Genomic DNA, 27085 nt, shown 5'->3' on the forward strand with positions numbered 1-27085 from the left:
GGAACCTAAATACTGATTACCACAAGCAGTGAATAAGAGTTCACCAGTATTTGTGCATTTGTTTGCTTATAAGATGATTTTTAATTTTTATTTGGGTGTTTGACTTTTTTTTTTTTTTTTTTTTGACAAAGCTTCCTATAGCCCAAGCTGGTCTCAAATTCACTATTTAACTGAGCATGGCACTAAACTTTCAATCCTCCTGCCTCTACCTCACAAGTCCCAGAGGCCCACCATGCCTAGCTAAATAGTATTTTTTCAAAAGCAATCCAAGGCTGAGTTTGCCTTCATGGTCCCTGTTCTTGAACATCTTAGATACTAGGGGGAGGAAGCTGGATCATAGTGCTGACTTTTGATGACCAAATTCAGGCCATAGGCATGTAGGGTAAACACAGCTGATGTTTAGAAAATAGTGATGATAAAAGGCAGTTAAATACCAATTTCTAGTCTTTTCCTTGCAAGCTCTGGGCCAATGTGCTGAGCAAGAGCCCCCGTCCTCCCCTGTCTTTCTCTGGGGGATTTGAGGTTCAGGACAGCTTCTCCAGGGGTCTGGTCATGTGTCCCTGCACCCAGGTAGTCTCTCTGAATGTGCTACTTGTTAGGTCTTTTCCAGTGAGGACACCTCGGACGCGCCCTACACTCTGATTACTTTCTGCTTATGAACCACCATTTTACACAGACCACCTAGACTGTGTAGGTGATTTTCCTCAGCAAATGTAAGATAAGCAATCCAGTGATGGGGCTAGGGAAGTTTTGATTAATTCACTGGCAGGGTTGAATTCGATCTCACAAGTAGCTTTTAAAACATTTCAAACTAGCCCCATTCACAGAATTGAAACAAGCCAAGAGGATTGTGTGATCCAGACATGCTGGTTCACCCTGGGAACAAGACTTGTGGATCGTGACAATGGCAGGTGGTCCTAAAGTTTAAGTTTTCTAACTCTACACATATAAAGAGCACACTTTTCTAAATACTGTGTACAGATGGCTGAGGTGACCCGGTACAAAACTAGGCCCTGCCTTTGTTGACCGCTGTGCCTGCCTTGGGCATCTCACCTGCTCTGGGGGCTGGCCTCTAGGCTTGGGCCTGGGGTTCTGTGGGGTTGTCCTCAGAAGGAGTTTCTGAGGTATGGAGGACTGTCCTTCTCCAACAGGCCCTCCTACATCTCTTCTAATGACCTCCCTACACTTTTATTATTATTATTAGGATTAATGGAGGAGTATTAATTCTATCTCTAAAGCTATTGGTTAAATCACAGTTCTCTGAAATTGCTGAGACAGAATAATTTTTCCCCATTCCTGTCTGTATAAATCTTAAGGAGTGATGACTCTATGCCACAGGTATGTTGATTGCATCCCAGGAAGAGACCCATACACAATTTCCACTCAGCAACAAGAGACTTTAAAAATCAGAACGTGTGGAGTGCCAGCCTGGGTTCACCTCAGCATTCAATGCTGACATCTCTCTAATCACTTTCCATTATGATCTCAGAAGCCTATCTTGACTCTGTATTTGAAAGGTGCACTTTTGGAGAATGGACATGTTAAAAAATTTTTTTTAAAGACTCCAGGCAAGATTTTAAGCACCATTTTGTCCTAAACATAGTCAAGGTACAGGATGTCTGTGAGGAGAGCCTGATTGCCGTTCATCAAACTGCAGTGATGAGGACTGCCAAGAAAGTGACCTTAGATCGAAAAGACTCGTGGTGACTCTGAGAACTTTCCAAAGACTGCATTGGGACAGAAATACCAGAGGCTCCCCTTGCTAAATGCACTTTTCTGGTCCTCTCTTGGGTCCCTCCTGCTGGTAGAACTGGAGGCTGAAGCTGTCTCTGCCAGCTCTCCAACCACCCACCAGCTTCTGGCCTTCCCATTACTTCCTGGATGCTGTCAGCATCCAACATCGCTCATCTTGTCTGCTGAGAGGACCAAAGGCCCTCTGCCACCACTTTGCACCATACTGTTTCCTAGAGAGATTACATAAACAGTCACATGTCAGTAACAAACAAAGGGCCCCTCAGACAATGCACCAGGTTATACAATAGGGACTTCAAGAAAATGGTGGGATAATTACATGGCTGAATAAGTCAGATTTATGAGTGGCATGGCCCTGGGGACAGGCACTGCCTGGATGGTTTCAAGTCTTTCTGTGGATAGCGGTGGGGCTGGGACGTCACCTTGATGTCTGAGCATCTTCTTGCTACATCTTTCACAGTGTTAATGACACCTGCTTGGTGACATTTTTGTGTGTGTGATTATGGCTCAGTGGGTAAAAGCATTTGTTGTCAAACTTGATGATCTTAGTTCAATCCAGGGATCCACACAGTAGAAGGAGTGAACCAACTTCTGAAAGTTACCCTCTGAGCTCTGCATGTGCACTGTGGTACATGTACCCACAACAATAATAATAACAACATGTTAAGAATAAAACAAATCTCTGTCCCTATTAGGTAGTAATCTCCATGAGGGGTATCAGCCTCCCTTACTGCTGAATGAACGCCTTAGCTCTTGGAACAATATTGGCCAGTGTTCAGTCAATACTCAAGCTTGACAATAAGGGCTCAAAAATATAGACTTAAAATGGATTCAATAAATACCCGAATAAATGAGCAAATAACCATTCAAAACGTGATTAGTTTTAAAGATCTGCCCAGCTTTTTTTGTAAGCGATTGCTTGTTTTAATTGCCAGCACATTGTGTGTTCTTTAATGGCAGAGACACTTTTGAACAATTTAATCTCAAATCAATTACGAGTTCCAGAGATGAACCCACCTTCCTGTTTATAATTTCCGCTCGCTTAGAAGGGCAGCAGGCTGATACTGGAGGCTTACATTCCAACTTCAGATTTCTGAGTCTGTGGACTACACATGAATGGAATTTGGGGAGCTATTGGAATGAACCAAAAGAAATTATTCAAATTACTCACATTGTGAGATAATGATATTTGAGTAATACATTTATTAGCATGTTAATAAGGCCTGGAAATGAGACAGCCCGGAGCAGATTTGACATTAAAGAGGCTGACGATGCCACTGTCAGTTGGTCGTGGTGTCGCTGCCTGCATTTCTTTTTAATTATTTTACAGTTTCTTGTAGCCTTCTTAAGAGGGCTAAATTTGCAATTGCTGTAACTGCTTAAGCAGTCTCTTCCTCCTGACGTGGTACCGCAATTATTTTTGAGAGAAATTATTAAGAGTGCGGCCTTTAATCAGGGGAAGAACACGCAGCAGAGAGCCTTGGTGAGAGAATTCTCTAATAAGATTCCTGTAATTGAGTGTGGGCAGACGGGTTCTGAAGATGCATGGAGATGGTAGAATCTGTAATTCTGAAGATGGGGAAGTGATTCATAGGGTATGGACCTGAAGCCTAAACAGGATGGCATTTTGCACTTTAAGATCTGACCAGAGCAAGGCTTGCTTTTGGGAAGGGGCCATTCATTTCAAAGCAAGTTAGTGTCCTGCTTCAATAATCCAAATTAGTTTAACACACTTCAGTGACATTTTTTGGGCATTTTTCACAATTATTAGAGATAATTCACTTTTCTCTGTAGACTGTAGGGTTGAAAGCAAATTAAATCAATAGATTTTCTTCCTTTGCTCTCTCAGATGAGCCAGAAGTTATCAGTCAAATGTGCATATGACCTTTCTGCTTAAGCTTAAAAACCCAAACAACCTGTTGGGAAGACGTTTGGCCAATCTGATTATTTTCTCTATACTAATTGGTTTTATTTCTTCATTAAATTTAATGAATTGCCTGGTCATTTCGTCACTGTGGGGATGAAGCTTGATCCACTTAAGAGTGAGTAGCTGTCTTTGGCAGACCATGGAGCTATAGACATGTCGGCCATTGTGACAGCTTCCTGGTTAGGATGGAAGCAGATCCCGAATCAACCCACTTTCTTCACATTGACATGCATCATCCTAGTTGAGACATAGAATCTGGGCCCCCTGGAGACCCTACAGACCTGGGGACTGGCTTCTTACCTCAGATGCTTTTCTCCTACCAAGCCAATCTTCATCAACATGTATCTTTAAAAAAACAAATGTTGACCCACAATGAAAACATAGGCTCTTTCCCAGAAGGCATTTGTACTCTGAGACAAAAATCCCTGTTGACACCTTACCTTTACTTCACCCCCTTTGCTCACACCCTCCTTCCACACTGGTATCAGTGGCCTTGCTATAGTCTCTTAGTCCCTAGATTCTTTCTTAGTGTTTGTTCTTCCATCTTCTAGAATATCCTTGGCATGTGGACAGTGTAATCACTCTCAATGCATTAACCATCTCTCCAGTGTTTCCCCACCTTTGTGGATGGTTCTCCATTACCTCCTGTGTCTTCTTCTGTCTACAGCTGTTCCTATGTCACTCTGCCATATCCCTACCCTCTGTCTGGTGTCTTCATGAGCCCTGTATCACCTACAACTCTTCCATGTCCCTGCCCTCGTCACAGGTCCCCTGTCCCCGTTAGAGCAGAGTCCCTTGAGGACCAGGTCCCTCTCAGTTGTGGGGGCTCTGGGTTCTTGGGCAGTGCATCAGCTGCTTTGCTGAGACCAGAGGAGGTGTGCCAGCAGCTGGCTGCCCCATCTTCACAGCACTGTTACACCCGCTCATGGAGGTGGCCTAGGAGGGAAGCCCACAACTCTTTAACCCTTTGTGCTTCCCTGCTCATCTTCAAAGCTGGTTTGTTCAGGATCAGTGTGCACAGTAAACCTAGCAGCTGACCTGTGCAGATGGAAAATCTTTTTAGATTTTTGTGATTAAATATAAGGGGTGGCATATTTCTACACACCTTGTTTGCTTTTAGAAGCCCAGGAAAATTTAGGCATCAATGGGTTTGTGATAGCCATGCCCATAGGAGATGGACTGAGGAGGTGGCACCATTTGTGGAGAGGGCATAGGTGCCATTGACCTGGTTTATTTTCAGATAGCACCCCCCTCCCTGGCCTGGAGCTCACTCACTTGGCTAGACTGGCCAGCAAGCAGGACCCAGTGATCCTCCTGCCTCAGTTTCCCCAGTGCAGGGTTTGCAAGTGTATAGTATGTACCCAACATTGGTTTTAGGTCTCTAACTTGACAATGTAGCCAGGTGACCCTGTGATAGTGAGGACTACAGTGGAAAAACGACCTGTGAAGACTGCCAAATTATTTATTATTATCATTATTATTATTATCATAATTTTTCTGTCTTCCTTCCTCCATTCATTCTTTACTCCTTCAATTTTCTTGTCTCTTCTCCCTCCCTCCTTTCCTTGCTTCCTTCCTTCCATTTTTAAAAATGGGAATAGAGAACCCATAACATTTACTACAAGCTTAATGCATGAGCTTTAGCTCATCCAGAGAGAAATCAAGCATTAGACAGTTGGGGAGTCTGGGGAGTGGTTTTAATATGTCTGTAGAAAGGTAAACAGAGAAAGTGTCAGGGACTTCAAAACTTATTAACTCTGAGGAAGACAATTTTGTTTAAAAAAGGCAATGCAATCTCAATGTTCAACACAGCTCAGTTGTGACAGGTGTGTACCTGGCTTAGACTAGCCATCTAAACAAGGCGTGGAGTCAGGGCTCCGCATGTGAAGGTTAAGAGGATGGAGCATGACAGGTGTGCTGTGTGAAAGGGAGCTGAAGTCTTAGAGGGAGGGCCTTAGAGGAATAGCTACTCTCTCCTGGCCTTGAGGGAAGTCTTAAGTTAGCCTGTAAGCATAGAACCAAGAGGGAGAGAGATAAGTCTCAGAAGACTCCAAAATGAAGAAAGAAAAAAAAAAAAGATGGCTGGGTTGACAGGTTGATAGCTTTCCTAATAAGTAGAAATGTTTGATGTTTTCAAACTCTGTGCATATAGAACTTTAATCAAAATAAGAGCAGGTTTGAGAGTGTGCCCAGTGCATCTTCCAGGGATCCAGGCATTCTAGAAAGTTTTTTTTTTTTTTTTTTCTTTTCAGCTCATCTCATAATGCAGTCTACTTTCTTGGAAAGGATTACCCTGTGGTTCTTTTGGCCTGACTGTGGGTTTCTGTGTGGAAATGGAAAAAAAAAAGGAAGGGGGGGCAAGGGAGAGCAGGTCTAAGAGGTCATTCTGTCTCTTCCTTTCCCACATGGAGACAACTGCCACAGCAAATGACAAATCCCAGGTACCCACCTCACCCCCTGCTGCCTGACATTCTGGTAGACACCAAGACGTGTCATCACTAAGGTGTTCTCACCTGTGGTCTAGCAAGTTCTCTAATCTTGCCACCTGGCTCCAGGACCAAGGGACTCAAAGTGATCTCAAATTAATCCAAAGAAGCCTAGCTGGAGGGTGGCTCTGTGAGGAGAACAGACACCATGACAAACACTATTTACAATGTATATGGTAATGGAGTTATCAACTTGGTGCCTTGGTTTTATCATTTTCTTCCTTGGAGGAAGTGAGGACAATGCGTTTGCTAAGTGTGAATTGGAGGTAACCAGAGTCCTGTATACATTATGTGAGCTGAGGCTCACTGTGGAGACTTGGACAGCCTACTAGTCATTCTTGACTCACTTCATGATTCTAGATGTATAAAAAAAAGACCATGTTCTCTCTTTCAGGTCTAAATCTGCAGGGAGAGCCATCTTGTGCCAGCACAGACTTGCCTGTTGGTCATGGGAACAAAGAGAAGGAACGTGACTCCCAAGAGACTTCAGAACCCATCTCTCCTGACACAAGCTCTAAAACCATCCTGGAACGAGACAATTCAACTCTGAAGGTGGGAACCACCATTCTGAGGCACTGCTATCTACCTATCATCTAGACTTGTGCCTTTATTTCCATATCACTATCTATGTGGTAAAATTTCCTGGTCTCCTTCTGGGGCTCCCCAGAACCTAAAACAAGACAACAAAACAAAGCAACCAAGAAAACATTCCCAAACAGACTACACTAAAAAATTAGATAACTTTGGGGCTGGGGAATATGGCTCAGTAAGTAAACCACTTGCTGTTCAAGTGTGAGGAATGGAGTTCAAATCCCCAGTGCCCACATCAAAGCTGGATGCACATCTTGAAGGTCTGTAACCTCAGCCCTACAGGAAGATGGGAGGTGGAGACAGGAAAAACTCTAAAAGTTCTGGGTCCAGTTAGTCTGGTATACACACTGAAAAACAACCAAGAGAGCCTGGTATGAGCCAGGTGGAAGGCTGACACACACCTGAGGCTGTCCGCTGACTTTCATGTGTCACATGTACAATTGGCTGGCTTTGAAACTGTTGGTAAGTTTTCTTGAAAACTCCAAGTCCGTGTAATTAATTCCCCTGAGAAGAAAGATGCTAGTACATGTTGAGTGCTACTGCAGTGTGAAAGCTCCCTAGGCAGAGACAGGAAATGTGGGACCAGCTGGATAATAGAGTTGTTCGGCTTTACGCAGAGACCTCTTTTGTATCAATCAGGAGCTTGGCTGAGGTTAATGTGCTGATTAGTTATTAATGGAAACTTATTGAGGGCATCCTATTGAGGTTCACGCTCAGGGAGGAGTCATCAGGACCTCAAGACTTTGCTTTCATTGTGGACTGTGTTTATGACCACAGTTTTCTTTATGCCAATTAACCTTTCCCCCCATTTCTCTTCCTTTGCACTTTCTTGTAGGATGTTTCTCTATCTGCTGGTGAGCATAATGACTGTTCTCAGGAGGAGTATGTTGATGGCTCAGGACTATCTCTGCAATGTAATGCATACTTGGCAGTGTTTCAGGAAGATCCTCTGCTCCAGGGCAAGAGTTTTGATGTTGGACCCCCAGGGACGCCACTGCCACCTTCCCAGGAACAAGTCCCCATAATTCCCAACCTGTGTGTCTCCCCAGATGTTTCAGAGCCGCCTCCATCCTTTCGATCTAAAGGGACATTTCCCCACCATGACATTGTTACCTCTGTGGCTGCCATCTGTGTTTCTGCAGGGACAGGAACAGGACACAAAACACTGGGGGTTCACAGTGCAGAGTCCTATGCAGAGGAGGCTCTGGCACAAAGCTCCCCAGATAGGAGAGCCGTACCAGAAAGCATAGCACAAGCGCTTCTGCCAGGGAGACCTTCATCTGGTAAAATATTACCTGGAGAAACCCATTTAGAAATACTGCCATCAGGCTCAAGTTCAACCAGTTCACAACAGGAGGAAGTGAGACCCCAGGCAGATTTTCCTTCCCGGGGCCAATATGGACATGGGGAAACGGCCATGCAGTGTGCTGCTTTAGGGGGTGAGAGTAGGGCATGTTACACTGAAGGGTTAATGAACCCCAAGAGTGTCATGGCTCCTTCTGACCAAGGGCAACCCTCAGAAGTCTCTGGAGCCCCCTTGAGATCTATCCGAAAAAGGAGTTTGGAAGGAATGAGAAAGCAGACTCGGGTGGAGTTCAGTGACTCCAGCAGTGATGATGAAGACAGACTGGTCATAGAGGTATGATGCGCTTCCAGAGAAAGATGGTGGTGATGGCCAAGGACTGGAGGTCCTCCAAGACAACACGACCAAGTGGAATGGGCACTGAGCTCTATAAAACATCCACAGATTCTGAAAGCCATCTGAGATTCCTGCAAACCAGCTCTAACTAATGGCATGCCCAGGTCCAGGCAAACCTTCTTTAGCTTCTCTCAGACAGACTTTGCCCTCTTCCCACTATCACCTGGAAGAGTCAAGATGGCCAGAAGTACACTCTCAAGGGGCTCCAACTTGATGTAGTAATCTGCACTGCCTCATCCAGTAAAATGACACTGACCGGAAGAGCCATATGTGACACTGCTCCTGACCAGGGAGACCTTGCAAGGTCAAGCCCCTGACCTCTTCATCACAACGTGAAGAGTGGCAAGCACACTTGGGTCACTGGTTGGGGGGGTGGGATTTGAGGAAAAAGGATGGGGTGTGAGCTGGGCATCAGGATGGTTCTGCAAACTTTGGAGACTAAATCCAGATGCATTCAAAAACTGGTCATGGCCAGCCACCCCAATGGACAGTGTAAATACACTCACCATACCTAAAGCCTTTTTCAATGTTGCACAGATGGTCAATACCTGTTTCTGGTCCCAAACATAAGCATGTATGGCCCTTGTACCTGGTGCCTTTTCTGTGATAGACCCCCCCCCCCCAAAAAAAAAAAAGCGTGGTGGTTTTTGTTTTTCTTTTTTTAGATCTTGCAAAGGAACATTGCATTAAGTCAGTAAAATAGTCACTGGAATGAGTCATTTTTTTAAAGGGGGAAAATTCACTTATTTTCCTCTGATTATTTTTGTCATATTGGGCTCTGAGCAATTTCAATTAGAGGGTTACATTTTAGTAATCTGTACAGCTTGAACTGATGCCTGTGCCTCATGATGGAGTCTTTCAGGCTTCCTCCAGAAGCTTCCAGGACATAAAACTAATTGGAGTTTTGACGCTGTTTTACATCTTGGTAATTTTATTTTGGGGACTTGGTGTTATTTTGCTGTCTAATTAAATCAGCCTTATATTGTGCATTTCAGAACAACACAGATCAAATCTCCCAGTATTCCAAGCTGGTGCACCCCTGTGTAGAGGCAAATGGGTCTGTGTCAGCCAGCCCTCCACACAGGCCCCGGGTTCCCAGGCTTTCTCTCCTTCCCCTTAATTATTTGAGAGGGAAACTTCAAGAAGTTTACACTGCTCATTCCTCTACGATTTTCTATTTGCCTTGGTAAGATTTTGTACAATTTGTGATTTCTAGCCAAACTTTCGGCTTAACTCTGAGGTAATGATGCTCATGTGACATCCTGTGCTCTCAGGCAAGGCAGCCATGAGAAGCATCTCACACTCGTGAACATAGTTTCCTAAGTCCTTACCTGTGAGGAAGTATGGTACAATTTCAGATACTTTCATGTAACCTTTCCAGCTTTGCTGTTATCCACAGAGAGCTTCAATGCAAGAGCAGATTCCTCTTATTATGTACCTATGTCTGTGTTCATCATACACATGTTCAGAAATATCTCACTGATCTCAAATCCAGCCAACAGGAGTTGAAAAACTAGACATCACCTCTGTATGCTTCTTAAATCAAATAAGAGTGATGTGGTGATCAGCTGCCCTTTGGATGGCCTGTGCCTGCGAAGGGCACTGGAGGAAGCTGTCAGAGCCCCATGGAAGAGAGACATGATCCTGATCAGATCTTTGGCTGGGAGACCTCGTGACAGCTGCCTCTGTGCATGTTTCCCTGGATGAGAATGAGACCTGGACACAGGAGCTAACTGTGTTTGTGGGGGCTGAGTCCTGGTGGGAGTAGCTGATAGAGAGACCATGGCTCCCTTACATCTGTGCCTTCATAGCTTGGAAATGTCCCCAAGGAAGCTATTGCTCCAGAGTTGTCATTTGGGGGACTGATTCACAAATACTGTTAGGATATTACTGCTATGTAGTATATGAGCTGAGGGAAGGTTCATCAAGTTCCTCCCCCACCAGAATTCTTGATTTGGGGTACAATCACCCTATAAATCGGAATCATAAAACAAAGAACATAGACTGAGTGGAAGAGGACATGTATGTAGGAGGAACTGGCTCCTTTGCCTCAGCAGGTACAAGGCAAGAGAAGACAAATTACCTTTAAGATCAGTGGCTCTCAACCTGGGGGTCAAGACCCCTTTCATGGGGTCACCTAAAATCATCAGAAAACACATGTTTACATTATGGTTCATAAACAGTATGGTTTAGCACAGTTTTGAAGTAGCAATGAAAATAATTCTATGGCTGGGGGTCACCACACCATGAGGGACTGTGCTAAAGCTCACCCTATCAGGAAGGTTGAGAACCACTGCCCTAGATCCTTATTTCCAGTTGACTACTGACATCTAAGAGGGTCACCATGCCCATGTCATAACTGTAGCCCTAAAAAGCACACTGTTCCACATATCACAGTGGGAGTTCTGCCTCTTCTGGGCCACCATAACCAGCTGCCACTACCAAGCCTATAGGCAACACTGTGAGATATTGATTCAGTCTTTAAAGCCCTGTGTCTGTTACAGACAGGCAGCTCACCAGACCCATCACTTCACCTGGTCATTTAGTGAGTTTCAATCTTCCCAGGAGTCCTTTACTTTAAATCAACATGAATTTGTGAACCTTGTATTTCAGTAGATTTTTTAAAATCAAACTATTATTTTGAGTGACTTTGGGAGGAGCTAGCTGCTGAAAATTATCGTAAAGTAAGATATTGTTTGGTTTGGTTTGGTTTGGTTTTAATGAGAAGTCCTTTTTATTATATATATATTATATAACAAACAGTCACTGGTTTTTATAAATCTAATTTTCTTAAGGCAAAATACAATTATAAGAAAATTATGAGAAAACATTTACCCATAAAACCCAAAACTCAGCTTGCGTTATTAAAATAAAATTCTGGTATTACCAGTTGATCATTGTTGCAGTTTGACAATATTATAAGCACATATCACATAATGGATCAGGGAAAATACATCTCTTTTCAGTGCTGAGGATGGAGCTCAGTGGTAGAGTGCTTGCCTGGCATGCATGCAGCCCTGGGTTCAATTTCCAGCACCACACAGAAAAAAAAATGTTTCACAACAAGGCTAGTACTGCTACCCTTATGTACCTTCATGTAGGAGTCTTAAGCAATTGGTGCCCCAACTTCCTGCATGGATATTAGCTCCAGGGATACCTGCATGGACTGTGAGAAAGAGGCTTCAGATTCTTTGCCATGCAAGTGCCATTGTTCATGATAACTGTCACTGGCTGTTGACTGTCTTCCTTAACTGCTGTGTCTGGCCGAATTTTGAGATGCATGGAGTAACAAGATCTCACCTCTCCACTTGGCCAACTCAAAGATTTGTGAGTTTTCTTTGCCAGTCTTACCCTCCTTGTTGTAAGGTGCCATGGGAACAGCTCTTGCCTCCTGTTAAGTATAGGCTTGGTGTTTCAGAGGAAGCAAAGACTCAAGACCCAAGACTCACAACTCATAGTAACCAGGACAATCTGTCATTTGTTTTCAAAGTGTTTGTGGGAGAGAAACAGAAGAGAGAAAGGGGAGGGTGAGGGCAGGAAAGAGACAGAGAGGGACAGAGAGAGGGGGTGGGAACAGGGGAGAGAGAAAGATGGGGGAGGGTGAGAGGAATGAGAGAGATCTTCTGGATTTAATAAAAGCACAGCCAATAACTTGGTGGGTAACTGAGAACCAGCTGGAGCTACCCTTTGCTAAATGCTGCCTTCTAAAGCTGGGATCTGAAGGAAGCTTAGCTTTGCAACAGTGTGGTGTGACCATTGTCCTCAGCATGAAAGATAAACGATTCTCAGTCTCATACTATGAAGTGTTTCCTTGCACTCACATCCATTACTTAGAATGATAGCATCATTCATTTTTTTTGCCCAGCATAGAAATTTGCATTTTGCACAAAATTTGCCTGGTACAGCAGATTTTTATAGTTATGGCAATGTGCGAGTGTTCAGCTCCCTAGATGTCGTTTAATAGGCAGAGGGGAAAATGGCCCACCTGGCTCTGGGGCAGTCAGATTCCTACAACTGCAACAAAAGGGGCCTGTGTTTCTCTTTACTCCGGTTCTTAGTTTAAGAAGCCCTGGCTTTGGAAACACTGACTGTCTCTTTCAAAACTCATTGAGTATAGATGTCAGGGTCTAGACCAATCAAAATTTCAACCCTTGTGTGTATCTTTTCCATACTCTGCATTGATGTGGTAATATGTGTAATTTGTTCTGTAGGGATATATAAACCTGTGAGCATATTGCATCACTATGGAGAGAAGGAACAGGGGAGCGGTTGGTGGGGGGGAGCCAGTCCTGGCCACTGGGAGCACTAGGGAGTGACTCACTTGCTGGGGCTCACTGCTCTACCCTTTGTTCATGATGAGGAAGTGCTTGGCTTCTTGGTTGATGAATATTCCCCCTTCTTTATATGGTTAAATTATTTTGTTTTGATAAAAATAAAACTTAGAAATGAAAATGTCTTGTGTGATTTATTAATTTTAACCCAAACCATCCACCATAAACAACAACTTCCTATAAGACTTAACTTCTGATTATTCCCAACTCATTAACCAGACACTTTGTCTGCCATATTGGAATTTCATTTCAGTCAACAAAAAGGTGAGATAATAGCAAATTACCCTATTTTCTTGTGCTGTTACTTGTCCTCATGTGCCTCATTTGTCATATGACTTGCCTTAATTTATAGTTTTTAACTTAAGAATGCTTTTTAAGATTCTTAAGTGTAGCTAAACTTTGAAACCACATGAGAGTACTATCCACAGGGCAATAATCCAAAACTTTCCCCCTTGGAATTAATATTTCTTGGAAGCTTGATGCTATTCACCAACAAAGAAAACATTTGTACATCAAAATCATACCTCTTTATGAAGATAGCAAATGTGCTCATTGCAAGAATGTTTTCCAGCCCAGCACAATGTTATCCCTCTGCACATACAGCTTTGTGATGTCAGTGGGTCTGCTGCTTTGGAAGAAACTTGGAACACACGTACTAATTGATGGTTCTTAACTGCTTATTTCCTAACTCCTCCAACTCTGGTTATAAGAAATTAGTCCATTAATTTTCAAACTTTAGCCATTTGAAAACCATCTCAATGTTTTTTGGTGATATGTTTCAATACAACACTCATGGGCATATTATTTACTTAATCTTTTTATTTAAAAAAAATCTCTGCAATGCAGGAGAGATTATTGCTTTAAGCAACAATGTCTGTGAAATATCTTGTTTAGTGCAATAGTTAGGTATCTGTTCTAATACACATTTAAACACAAAGTCATCAAAATCTTTCATCCATGTACCACTTAAATATCAGCTTTATGCCGCCACTGGTGTGCTTCTTACACTTGGGGAAACTGAGATAATATAAAAGGTGTAGGTGCAGTTAGAGTCGCCAACTATTCTAGTAAGCATAGTTTCTGCCATTATCTGTTTTCTCTCCAAGATGCTGACATGGTGACCTCATGTACAACTGTATATATACAGATGAGTTTTCTCCATCAAAATTTACAGCTGAGGGGCTGGAGAGATGGCTCAGCAGTTAAGAGTGCTATATTAGTTTTGTAGAGAACCTGAGTTCAATTCCCAGCACCCACATTATATGGCTCCCTATTGTCTATAACTCCAGGTACAGGAAAGAAACAGTGACCTTTTCTGGTCTCCATTGGCACCTGTACTCACATGCACATACACATACACAGCCTCACACACATGCATGTAGTTAAAAATACATAACTAAATAAATGGGTGTTATAGTGCATGCCTTTAATCCCACCATCCAGGAGGAAGAGGCAGACAGATTTCCACAAGTTCCAGCCAGCTAGATAGGTATACAGTGATACCCTATCTCAAAAGAAAACAAAAAAGAGTTTATTTTACCTGTAGCCCATTATTATCTTTTTTTGGGTGTATGTGGCTAGGGGATAACCTACTAGTATTATTCTGCTAAATGAACAGAGCAATAAAATAACTCATAATGACACATTGCTATACCCATAGGTCAATACATGGCTCAGTCTCCATTAGAGAAGCAGTAGATGTAGTTAACACAGAGACCCACAATTGGACAATGTTCAGAAACTGAGAGATTTTAGAATATTTGATGCCAAATGGGATGTCTTTATCAAGCCCCTCTCCTTGAGGCTTTGGAGGGTCTACGCGTCAGAGGAGTTAGGATGATTGTAAGATCCAGAGGTGGAGGATGACTCCAAGAGACAACATTTCCCAGACACAGGAGGGCTGATGCACACAGATAAATCCTCAGAGACTGTGGCAGCACACACAAGAACCACACAGGTTCAAACTGGACAAAATGCCAGCATAAATGAAGGGAGGTGGGGAAGAAGTCCCACTTAGAAGTTATTTACAATTGAAGGCTCCTGGGAGAGGGGAAACAGTTTTCTCCAATGGAGTATGTGGTGGTTTGAATAAAAATGGCCCCTCAGGCTCAGCTATTTGAATGCTATTTCAAATATATGGTACTATTTGAATGGTGGGCTTTGAGGTTTCCAAAGCCCATGACAGACCCAGTTGTGTGCTCTCCCTGCCTATCCCCATCCCCTTCCTATGGATCTGGATGTAGCTCTTAGCTACTTTTCCAAGCACTGCACATGCATGCCACCACGCTTCCTATCATGATTATAGACTAAGGCCTGAAAGTGTCAGTAAGTTCCCAGCCTTACTTTCCTTTGAAAGAGTTGCATTGGTCATGAGGTCTCTTCACAACAATAGAACAGTGACTACTCTACAGTCAGGGTTTCTATTGCTGTGATAAAAACACCATGACCAAAACCAAGCTGGGGAGGAAAGGGTTTATTTGACTTATACTTCTAGATCATAGTCCATCATTGGAGGACGTCAGAACAGGAACTCAAACAGGGCAGGAACCTGGAGGCCTGATGCAGAGGCCATGGAGGAGTGCTTTTTACTGGCTTGCTCCCCATGGCTTGCTCAGCCTGCTTTCTTATAGAACCCAGGACCACCAGCCCAGGAATGGAATCACCCACAATGTACTAGGCCTTCCCCCATCAATCACTTATTAAGAAAATGCCCTACAGACCTGCCTATAATCTGATCTTACAGAGGCATTCTCTTTCCTTCCTTCCTTCCTTCCTTCCTTCCTTCCTTCCTTCCTTCCTTCCTTCCTTCCTTCCTTTTTTTTCTTCTTCTTCTTCTTCTTCTTCTTCTTCTTCTTCTTCTTCTTCTTCTTTTTTTTTAAATTTGAGACAAGGTTTCTCTGTGTAGCCTTGACTGTTTACTCTGAAATTCACTCTGTAGACCAGGGTGGCCTTGAACTCACAGAGCTCTGCGTCCCAAAGTGCTGAGATTAAAGGCATAGGCCACTACCACCTGTCTGGGCATTTTCTCTATGGAAGTTCCTTCCTCTCAGATGAGTTTAGCCTGTGTCAAGTTGACATAAAACCCACCCAGCACTGTGATTAAGACAGAATGTTACTGGGTACATCAACCACAATCCGGAGCAGGCCCCATGCTCAGGAATAGTTGGTCAACATAAAATGCACTCCATGTTTTTTGTTTTTTTGTATGATTTTTGTTTAGTTTTGACTTTCTTATTTTGTCTTTTGGGGTTTTGAGTTTGAATTTTTTGTTTGTTTGTTTTGGGTGGGAAGAGAGGTGAGGAGGATCTGGGAGGAGTTGGGAGAAAGGAAAGAATATTATCAAAATATATTACATAACAAATTATTTAAAAGGCCACTAAGTGAACTGCAGATCTTCACCTGCCCCTCCACTCCTCCAAATCCAACCCCTCAATCCCATCGCCAGCTCTGCAGATCATCTGCTGCAGCCTCCCTTCACCCACTCCAGTCCCCCATTTCCAGTGGGTCTCACAGATCTTCCCCTCCTAACTACCCCCACATTGCTTTATCCCAGCCACCAGCTCTTGCAGGTATTCCCTGGGAACCCATAGGCCACTCTGGCCAGGGATTGAGGTGAGCTAACTGTGGATCTTTACCTCTCCCTTCTCTCCTTCAAATTCAATCCCCAACTTTTACCCTATCTCTCTAGCAGACCTTCCCAACTTCTCTGCCCCCATCTCCAGTGGACCAGCAGATCTTCTCCCCCAACCTTCCTCTGCACTCATTCTTCTATTACAGCCCTGACTCTGGCAGGCATTCCTTGGAACCCACCAGCTAAGCCTGCCAGGAGAGCAAGTAGACCTGTGAAGCAGGTAGGCGATCTTCAGCTCTGCACTCTCTCTTCTCTCCTCCAAATCCAATCCCCCAGTCTCATCACCAGCTCTGTGGCACCTGTTGTGACCTCTTCTCTCTCTCTCTCTCTCTCTCTCTCTCTCTCTCTCTCTCTCTCTCTCTCTCTCCTAATTTCCAGAGGACTAATCAGGTCCTGATGTAACACTTTTCTTTCCTCCCTCCTATAAACTCCCTTAGTCTTGCTCCTAGCCCATTCCCATTCCCAAATGTCAGCTCCCAATACTTGGAAGCACATTTTACCCAGAACCCCCCAGTTGTGATTGATATATTGTGCACTCCAATAAACTTATCTGGGGATCAGAGAACAGAACAATTACTATATTAAACATAGAGGTTAGGCAGTGATAGCACACGCCTTTAATCCTAGCATTCTGGAGGCAGAGATTCATCTGGATCTCTGTGAGTTCAAGGCCACATTGGAAACATCCAGGCATGGTGACACACACCTTTAATCCCAGCACTTGAGATCTCATGTCTTTCTTGGGAAAGACACATACCTTTAATCCCAGGAAGTAATGGCAGAAAGCAGAAAAGTATATAAGGCGTGAGGACTAGGAACTGGAAGCTTTTAAGCTTTGAGGATTTTAGCAGCAGTTCAGCTGAGATCCCTTTGGCTGAGGACTCAGAAGCTTTCAGGCTGAGGATTTGTGGAAATAGGATCTGATGAAGAGTTGTCTGGGTGAGGTTAGCTGTGGCTTGTTCTGCTTCTCTGATCTTTCAGAATTCACCCCAATACCTGGTTTCTGGGTTGTTTTTATTAATAAGACCTTTTAGAAATTCATCTACACCCAGTGGCCACACCTATCAAGAGCCCAGAAGAATTCCTTTATAGAATGTCTCCACTAGAGCCCAGAATGACCCCCAATCCCTGAGAAAAGCAGCATAGCTGAAGCATGAGACAGGGACTCAACACAGCCTCTATGAATAGGACAGAAGTTGTTAAAGAGGAAATGAATAAATCTCTTAAAGAAACCTATGAAGACACAGACAAACAATGGGAGGAAATGAATAAAACAGTTCAAGACCTGAAAGTGGAAATAGAATTGATAAAGAAAACCCCAACTTAGGGAAACCTAGAAATGAAAAATTGAGGAACTCAAAGAGGAACCTCAGAAGAAAACCTCATCAATAAAATACAAGAGATGTAAGACAGCATCCCAGGCATTGAAGACACAGTAGAAGAAATGGGTACCTTGGTTGAAGAAAATATTAAATCTAAAACAAAATTCTGGCACAACATCCATTAAATCTGAGGCAAGATGGAAAGATCAAATCCAAGAATATATGGGAATAAAGGAAGGAGAAGAAACCCAGGTCAAAGGCACAGAAATTTTCTCAATAAAATCATAGAAGAAAATTTCCCCAACTTAAAGAAGAAGATATCAATTAAGGTATATGAAGTATACAGAACACTAAATAGACTGGACCAGAAAAAGGAAGTCCCCCCCCAGTACATCATAATAATAATAACACTAAACATATAGAACAAAGGAAGAATATTAAAAGCTGCAAGGGAAAGAGACCAAGTAACATAAAAAGCAGACCTATTGGAATAATACCTAACTTCTCAATGGAGATACTACAAGCCAGAAGGACTTGGACAGATGTTCTACACAGACCCTAAGAGACCACAGATGCGAGCTCAGAGCAATCATCAATCACAATAGATGGAAAAAATAAGACATTCCATGATAAAACCAAATTTAAGCAATATCTACAAATCCAGCCCTATAGAAGGTACTAGAAGAAAACTCCAATCTAGATGGGTTAGCCACACCCAAGAAAATAAAGTGAATAAAGAAGCCCAGACCAGCAATCAAAAGAGGGGAAACACACACACACACACACACACACACACACACACACACCATAAAAACAAAATAACAGGAATTAACAATAACTGGTCATTGCTATCTCTCAACATTAATGATCACAGTTCCCCAATAAAAAGACACAGACTGACAGAGTGAATGTGAAAATAGGACCTAACCTTCTGCTGCATACAAGAAACACGTCTCAACATCAAAGAAAGAGATCATTCCATGCCAAAGGGTTGGAAAAGACATTCTAAGCTAATCAACCCAAAAAAAAGTCAGCATGGACATTTTAATTACTGACAAAGTAAACTTCAAGTCAAAACTCATCAGAAGATATAAGAAGGACACTATATACTCACCAAAGAAAAAATCCACCCTAAACATGAATGCACCAAACGCAAGGATACCGCTTAAATGTGTATTGACCTTCATACACTGATAGTGGGAGAGTTCAATACCCCACTCTTGTCATCGAGACACAACATAAAGAAAGGCTGGAGCTAACTGATGTCATAAACCAAATGGACATAACAATTATTTACAGAACACTTCACCCAAACACAAAAAAATAGATGTTCTTCTTAGTACCTCACAGAACTTTCTCCAAAACTGACCATATAGTGGGACACAAAGCAAGTCTTAATAGGTACAAGGAAACTGAAATAATACTCTGCATCCTATCTGACCACTACAGACTAAAACTGGTATCGACAACAACAGAAAGCTTACAAATTCGTGGAAATCAAACAAATCTCTCTTGAATGAAAAATAGGTCAAGACAGACCTATTTTAACTTGGGAGGCAGAGACAGGCAGATCTCTGTGAGTTCAAGGACAGCCTGGTCCACAAAGCAAGTTTCAGTACAGCCAGGGTTGCTACACAGAGAAAGCCTGTTTAGAAAAAAAATCCGCTTATGAGTGAGTACATACTATGTTCGTACTTCTGAGTCTGGGTTACCTCACTCAAGATAATATTTTCTAGATCCATCCATTTGCTTGCAAATTTCATGTATCATTATTTTTTTACTGCTGAGTAGTACTCCATTGTGTTTATGTGCCATATTTGCTTTATCCATTCTTCAGTTGAGGGATATCTAGGTTGTGTCCAGGTTCTTGCTATTATGAATAATGCTGATATGAACATAGTTGAACATGTGTCCTTGTGGTAAGATTGAGCATTCCTTGGGTATATGCCCAAGAGTGGTATAACTGGGTCTTGAGGAAGACTTATTCCCAATTTTCTGAGAAACTACCATACTGATTTCCAGAGTGGCTATACATGTTTGAGTTCCCACCAACAGTGGAGGAGTGTTCCCCTTGCTCCACATCCTCTCCAACATAAACTGTCTTCAGTGTTTTTGATCTTAGCCATTCTGACAGGTATAAGATGGTATCTCCGAGTTATTTTGATAGTATGTACTCACTCATAAGTGGATACTAAATGGGAGGGAAGGGATGGCCAGACTTCAACTCACAACTCCAGAGAAGCTAGCTAATAGGGAAAGACCCTAGGAGGGACACATGGATGATCCTGTGAAGGAGAAGTGGATGAGATCTACATGAGCGTACTGGAGGAGGGGGACAGAGGGCGAGGAGAGGGGGATGAGAACATAGGGAAATGGGAGGGTCAAGCTGGAACAGGGACAGAGTGGGAGGGCAGGGATGGAGATACCATGATAGATGAGGACATCATGGGAATAGGAAGAGGCAGGGTGCTGGGGAGGCTCTCAGGAATCCACAAGGTTGACCCCACCTTGGTGGTCCAGAGGGTGCCTGGACCAGTCTATTCTGGTGTCTAGCCTAGCAAATAACCTAGCTGTCATCATAGAGCCTTTGTCCAGTGACAGATGGAGGCAGATACAGAGATCCATGGCCAGGCACCAGGCTGGGATCCAGGAATCGAACTGATGAGAGAGAGGAGAGATACTGCTGGTGAGAGATGTTGAGATCATGATGGGAGAACATGCAGAGATGACTGGCCACACTAGTGGAAGCCCATGAACTGTGGACTAGTGGCTGTGGAGCCCCCATGGGACTAGACTAGGCCCTTTGGATATGGAAGAAGGTTTTTGGGCTCAAACTGTTTAGGGGGCACCCAGGCAGGGGTACCAGGAGTTATCCCTGGTCTATGAGCAGGCTTCTGGAATCCGGTGCCTGTGGTGTGACACCTTGCACAGCCTTGGTGCAGTGGGAAGGGGCTTGGACCTGCCTAGGCTCAGTGTACTGGGCTCTGCTGACTCCCTGTGGGAAACTTCAATTTGGGAGATGTGGGGATGCGGGGTGGCTTGGGAAGGAGGACTGGGGGTGGGAGGAGGGAGGAGGGGGTGTCTGTGGATAGCATGTGGAGTGAGTAGAAAATTTCTTAATAAAGAAAAATGAAAAAAAAGAAAGAAAATATGTGTGTGTGTGTGTGTGTGTGTGTGTGTGTGTGTGTGTGTGTGTGTAAATTAAAGACTTTCTATAATTGAATGAAAATGGAAACACAGCATATCCAGACTTATGGGACACTATGAAGGCAGTTCTAAGATGCAAGTTCATAGCACTAAGTGCCTACATTAAAAACAAAAACAAAAACAAAAACAAAAACAAAAAACTGGAAAGATCTCCTATTAGTAGGTTAGCAGCACATCTGAAAGATCTAGAATGAAAAGAAAAAATAACATCCAAAAGGAAAGGATGGCAAGAAATAATCAACTAAAATCAATAAAATAGAAACAAAAAAATTACAAAGAATCAATGAAACAGAGTTGCTTTCTGACAATTCAACAAGATTGACAAATCTTTATCCAAATTAACTAAAAGGCAGAGAGAGAATATCCAAATTAACAAATTAGAAATGAAAAGGGGGACATAGCAACAGACACTGAAGAAATCCAGAGAATTATAAGGACATATTTTAAAAATCTATATTCCACCAAATTTGAAAACCTAAAAGAAATGAATAATTTTTTTTACATACCACTTACTAAAAAGTTAAATCAAGAGCAGACAAGCAAATTAAACAGACCTATAACCCATATGGAATAGAAGTGGTAATTACAAGTCCACCAACCAAAAATTAAATAAAATAAAAGCCCAGGCCAGATGGTTTTATCTCAGAATTGTACCAGACTTTCAAAGAAGAATTAACGCCAATGCTCCTCAAAATATTCCACAAAATAGAAACAGAAGGATCATTGCCAAATTCATTTTATGAGGCCACAGTTACCCTGAAACCCAAACTACATAAAAACCCAACGAAGAAAGAGAATTACAGATAAATTTTCCTTATGAACATAGATGAAAAAAAAAAAACAAAAACAAAAAAACAACTCAACAAATACTTGCAAACTAAACCCAAGAATACATCAAATATATAATCTATCATGGTCAAGTAGGCTTCGTCCCAGAGATGCAAGGATAGTTCAACATAAGTAAATTGATAAATATAATCCACCATATAAAATAACTGAAAGACAAAAATCACATCATCATCTCATGAGATGTAGAAAATCCAACACCCCTTTAAGATAAAAGTCCTGGAAAGATTAGGGATACAAGGGATATACCTTAACATAATAAAGGCAGTTTACAGCAAGCCCATAGCCAACATCAACTTAAATGGAGAGAAATTCAAAGTGATTTCATTAATATCAGGAATAAGACAAGGTTATCCACTCTCTCCATACTTATTCAATATAGTACTTGAAGTCTTAGCTAGAGCAATAAGACAGCCCAAGGAGATAAAGGGGATCCAAATTGGAGAGGAAGAAATATATTTGTAGATGATATGATAGTATACCTAAATGACCCTAAAAATTCCACTGGGGAACTCCTGCAGCTGATAAACACTTTCAATAAAGTAGCTGGATACAAAATTAATTCACAAAAATCAATAGCTCTCCTATACACAAATGACAAACAGACTGAGAAAGAAATCAGGGAAACAAAACATTTCACAATAGCCTCTGTACCAGCTTGTTTTGTGTGTCAACCTGATCCAACCTAGAGTCACCAGAGAGGAAGGAGCCTCAGTTGAGGAAATGCCTCCTTGAGATCCAGCTGTAAGGAAGGCATTTTCTCAATTTGTGATCAAGGGGGGAGGGCCCAGACCTTGGTGGGTGGTGCCGTCCCTGGGCTGGTGGTCCTAGATTCTATAAGAAAGCAGGCTGAGCAAGCCAGGAAAAGCAAGCTAGTGAGCAGCACCCCTCCATGGCCTCTGTCTGCATCAGCTCCTGCGTCTGGGATTCTGCCCTGTTTGAGTTCCTATCCTGCCTTCCTTCAGCAAGAAACAGCAATGCTGAAGTGTAAGCCTAATAAACCCTTTTCTCCCCAACTTGTTTTTTGATCAGGGTGTTTCATCACAGCAATATAAACATTAGTTAAGACAGCCTCAAATTATATTAACTATCCTGGGGTGACTCTAACCAAACAAGTGAAAGACTTATATGATCAAAGACTTTAAGATGGGCTGGAGAGATGGCTCAGGGGTTAAGAGCACCATCTGCTCTTCCAGAGGTCCTGAGTTCAATTCCCAGAAACCACATGGTGGCTCACAGCCATCTGTAATGAGATCTGGTGCCTCTTCTGTATACATAATAAATAAATAAATCTAAAAAAAAATACTTTAAGACACTGAAGAAAAAAATTGGAGAAGGTATCAGAAGATGGAAAGATCTCCTATGTTCATGGACCAATATGATTGATTAGTATAGTAAAAATGGATGTCCTAACAAAAGCACTCTACAGAGTCAATGCAATCCTTATCAAAATTCCAACACAATTCATCACAGATCTTGAAAGGATAATTCTCAACTTCATATGGAAAAACAAAAACCCAGGAGAGCTAAAACAATCCTGAATCATAAAAAAACTGCTGGAGGTGTCACTACCTCCAATTGCAAGTTGTATTACAGAGTTACAATAGTAAAAACAGCCTGGTGTCAGCACAAGACCAGACACGTTCATCAATAGACCCAGATACAAATCCATACACCTATGGACACCTGAGTTTTGACAAAGAAGCAAGAAATATACACTGAAAACAAAAACAAAAACAAAAACAAAACCCCAGCATCTTCAACAAACAGTGCTGGCCAAATTGGGTGGCTGTGTGTAGAAGGCAAATAGTTCCATGTTTATCATCCTTCACAAAGCTTAACTCCTAATGGATCAAAGACCTCAACACAAAACCAAATACATTGAACCCAATACAAGAGAAAGTGGGGAATAGCTTTGAACTCATTGGCACAGGAAAAAACTTTCTGAACAGAACACCATTAACACAGGGGCTAAGATCAACTGTTAATAAATGGGATCTCATGAAACTGAGAAGCTTCTGCAGGGCAAAGGATACCATCATTTGGGCAAAGGAGCAGCCTACAGAATAGGAAGATCCACTGAAGACTACTATCCAAAACACGGAAAGAACTTTAAAAAATAATAGCCAGGTGGTGGTGGTGGCACACGCCTGTAATCCCAGCACTCTGGAGGCAGAGGCAGGTGGATCTCTGTGAGTTCGAGGCCAGCCTGGTCTACAGAGCGAGATCCAGGACAGGTTCCAAAGCTACAGAGAAACCCTGTCTTGAAAAATATAAACAAACAAACAAACAAATAAATAAATAAGAAGGAAACAACCCAATTTAAAAATGGGGTACAGAGCTAAGCAGAGATTTCTCAAAAGAGGAAACCCAAAGAGCCAAGAAACACTGAAACATTCAACATTTTTTAGCCATCAGAGAAACGCAAACCAAAACTACCCTGAGATCTCACCTCACACCCATCAGAATGTGTAAGATCAGTAACACAAGTGACAGCTCACGCTGTGGCCATGCGGATGAAGGGGAACACTCCTAGCTTCTGGTGGGAGTGCAAACTTGTACAGTCACTATGGAAATCAGTGGGGTAGTTCCTCAGCAATATGAAAAATGATCTACCTCAGAATCCAGCTCTTTTACTCTTGGATACACATGCAAAGAACTCTTCATTCTACCACAGAGACACTTGCTCAACTATGTTTATGGCGCTCTGTTTATAATAGCTAGAAACTGAAAACAACCTAGATTTTCCTCAACAGAAAAATGGATAAGGAAAACATGGTGTATTTATGCAATGGAGTATTATTCAGCCTTTTTGTTTGGTTTTTGTTTTTGTTTTTTTGAGACAGGGTTTCTTTGTATAAAAACCCTAGCTGTCCTGGAACTCACTTTGTAGACCAGACTGGCCTTGAACTCACAGAGATCCACCTGCCTCTGCCTCCTGAGTGCTGGGATTAATGGTGTGTGCCATCACCAACTCAGCCATTAAAAAACAATGAAATCATGAAATTTGAAGGTAAATGGACAGAACTAGGAAAAAAATCATCATAGGTAACCCAGACCCAGAAAGACAGATACAGTATGCATTTGCTTATATGTGGATATCAGCTGTTAAGTCAATAACAAGTAAACTACAATCTGTAGAACCACAGAGGTTAGGGACAGAGTAAGGCACTAGGTAGGACAGATAGATCTCCATAGGAAAGGGAAATAGAATAGTTAGTGATGATTGAAGAATCGGGAGTGTGAGGATCACATGGGGAGGGCGAGGGAAGAGGGAGATGAAGGAGAAACATAAAATTAAGGGCCATTTGAGGGGTAGTTTGGAAACCTAATACAGTAAAACCTCCCTAAAATATCACATATATGAAGGCAATCTAACTGAAATAGCTAAGTAATGAAGAAGGTCCTGGACTGCACTGCCCATGGTGACAAGCCAAGAAGTCCTGGAATAAGGAGTCAAGCTTGCAGTCTACCAAGCATCACCAAACAGCTTGTTCCATATGCTCTGGAGTGTCCAGGCTCCTTGTCCCCAGACCTAACTCCAACTCTCACTTACTGATTTGCCATTTTCCATTTTTCCTTGAGGAAAAAAACTTCAGGTGAAATGAAGGTGACTCAAGGGCTGCTTTTGTTTTCCCACCACTGAACAGTCAACAACTGCTCCTTGGCTGCTGTACTGTCATCGTGACAGCACACCTGACAAAGTGACTCACAGTTTGAAGGTATGCACCCTTATGATGGGACAGTCAGAAGTGAGGCAGGTGGTCACACTGTGTCTGCAGCGGAGAAGCAAGAGAGAGATGAGCGCCAATTCGCTACTGTCTTTCTCTTTTTCATTCAGCTGAGGGCTCCAGCTTGTGGAATGGTGTCATCCACATTCAGGATGGGTCCTCTCACTCCCACCACAAACCCTTTCATGGACATGCCCAGATGTTTGTTTCCTAGGTGATTCTAGACACTATTCAGTTGACAATTAGTGGTAACTATCAAACACCAAGTAGACATGTCTGACACAGCTTACGTCAGAGGCCCAGTGTGCCCAAGAAAAACAGTGCAACTCAAACTCCACAGATCTCGTCAGTGAAATGCATGTGGGTACGGTCTGGTCCTGAGCACCTATGGGTTCTTTGGGTTTGGTTGTGATGACCCATGACTTTGGTTGGTGCCTCCCTTCTTTTAGGGGAAACTGAGGCCAAGAGGGGTTTGCTGTCACCCTGAGTATGAAGCAAAGCTGTTGCTGTGTCTACCATTTCTGCAAAGGCCACATTTACCCTCTCAGATTTTCCACTGTGTGGAAATGACACGTTTTTAAAAGAGATGTTCTGCTTTGGGCTTTGAAAATATCGATGGATTTCTGGTCAACTGGAAATTACCCAGAAAATTAAATCTTCTGGACTCTCCCCTGTCCCCAAAATGCTCCAGTTCATCAAGATCCCATTGTGCTTGTTTCTGTAAAAATAAAAGTTCTCTGAGGACATTTAGATGCACGGAGATGTCCATGGTTCCTATGCAGTCTCATAATTTATGTACTTCAGTTGACATTCCTTGGCTCTTTGACAGAGACCACAAGAGTAGACAAAGGGAGAAGATGTGAGAAGTAGACGTCACCAGAAAGCCTTTGGAAGACAGATACTTCGCATCCTCAATTATGAGGCAACCTGATGCTGAAATAGCATAAATTAATTTTAAAAACCTCCTGCACAAAGAAAATAATGGAAAAATGCATCTCAGGTAGTTATCCCCTTTGTGCTAAAAACAAGTGATTTGGAGAAAATAACCACACAGGGCTGAATAGGTTCATCTTATTATGTTTTTCTGGTTTTAAATTTTTAAGGGAGGAAAAAGAACAAGAAGCCTCCATTGTTTCAACAAACATTGATTGGTAATTTAGTATGTTGCCAGGCACCAGGCTACACTTCTTGTGACTTTTTCTACTCTTAAAATTACTTTCAACCATGAGAAAGAAACTTCTAGATGTCTCATTACTGATTCCAAAAGTGGTTCTGGGAAGGTCATTTCTTCTCAGTTTTTTTTTCTTTCAAAATCATTATGATTCAACCTAGGGGTGCAGCTGGGAATATTATATACTGTTTTTCACACCTGGAGCCTGAGTCTTGTGAGTGTGTGGAAGGGGCTGGTTTATCTTAGGCCTTGGGGAGCACCCATTTTTAAAGAAGGACCCTGGATTACTTACTAGGATTAATGAGGATTTCTGGTCAAGTTCTCAAGGAATCAGGGTAAAGGAAAAGTCAGTATGTCTGTGAGTTTTATCGGGGAGCTTATTGATACCCAC

The 27085-nt window shown here is 42.5% G+C and overlaps 1 protein-coding gene across 1 annotated transcript in view; it reads left to right on the top strand.

Moving 5' to 3' along the window:
* Positions 1-9090, top strand: part of Znf831 (zinc finger protein 831) — a 104958-nt gene extending 95868 nt beyond the window's left edge. The window contains exons 5-6 of the mRNA XM_036186541.1: positions 6560-6717; positions 7592-9090. Of these exons, the coding sequence (XP_036042434.1) occupies positions 6560-6717; positions 7592-8401 (968 nt within the window). The 3' untranslated portion in view covers positions 8402-9090. The remainder of the gene's footprint in view (positions 1-6559; positions 6718-7591) is intronic.
* Positions 9091-27085: the final 17995 nt, after the last annotated feature.

This window comes from Onychomys torridus, chromosome 4 (assembly GCF_903995425.1).
Source record: "Onychomys torridus chromosome 4, mOncTor1.1, whole genome shotgun sequence".
NCBI classification, from domain to species: Eukaryota; Metazoa; Chordata; class Mammalia; order Rodentia; family Cricetidae; genus Onychomys; species Onychomys torridus.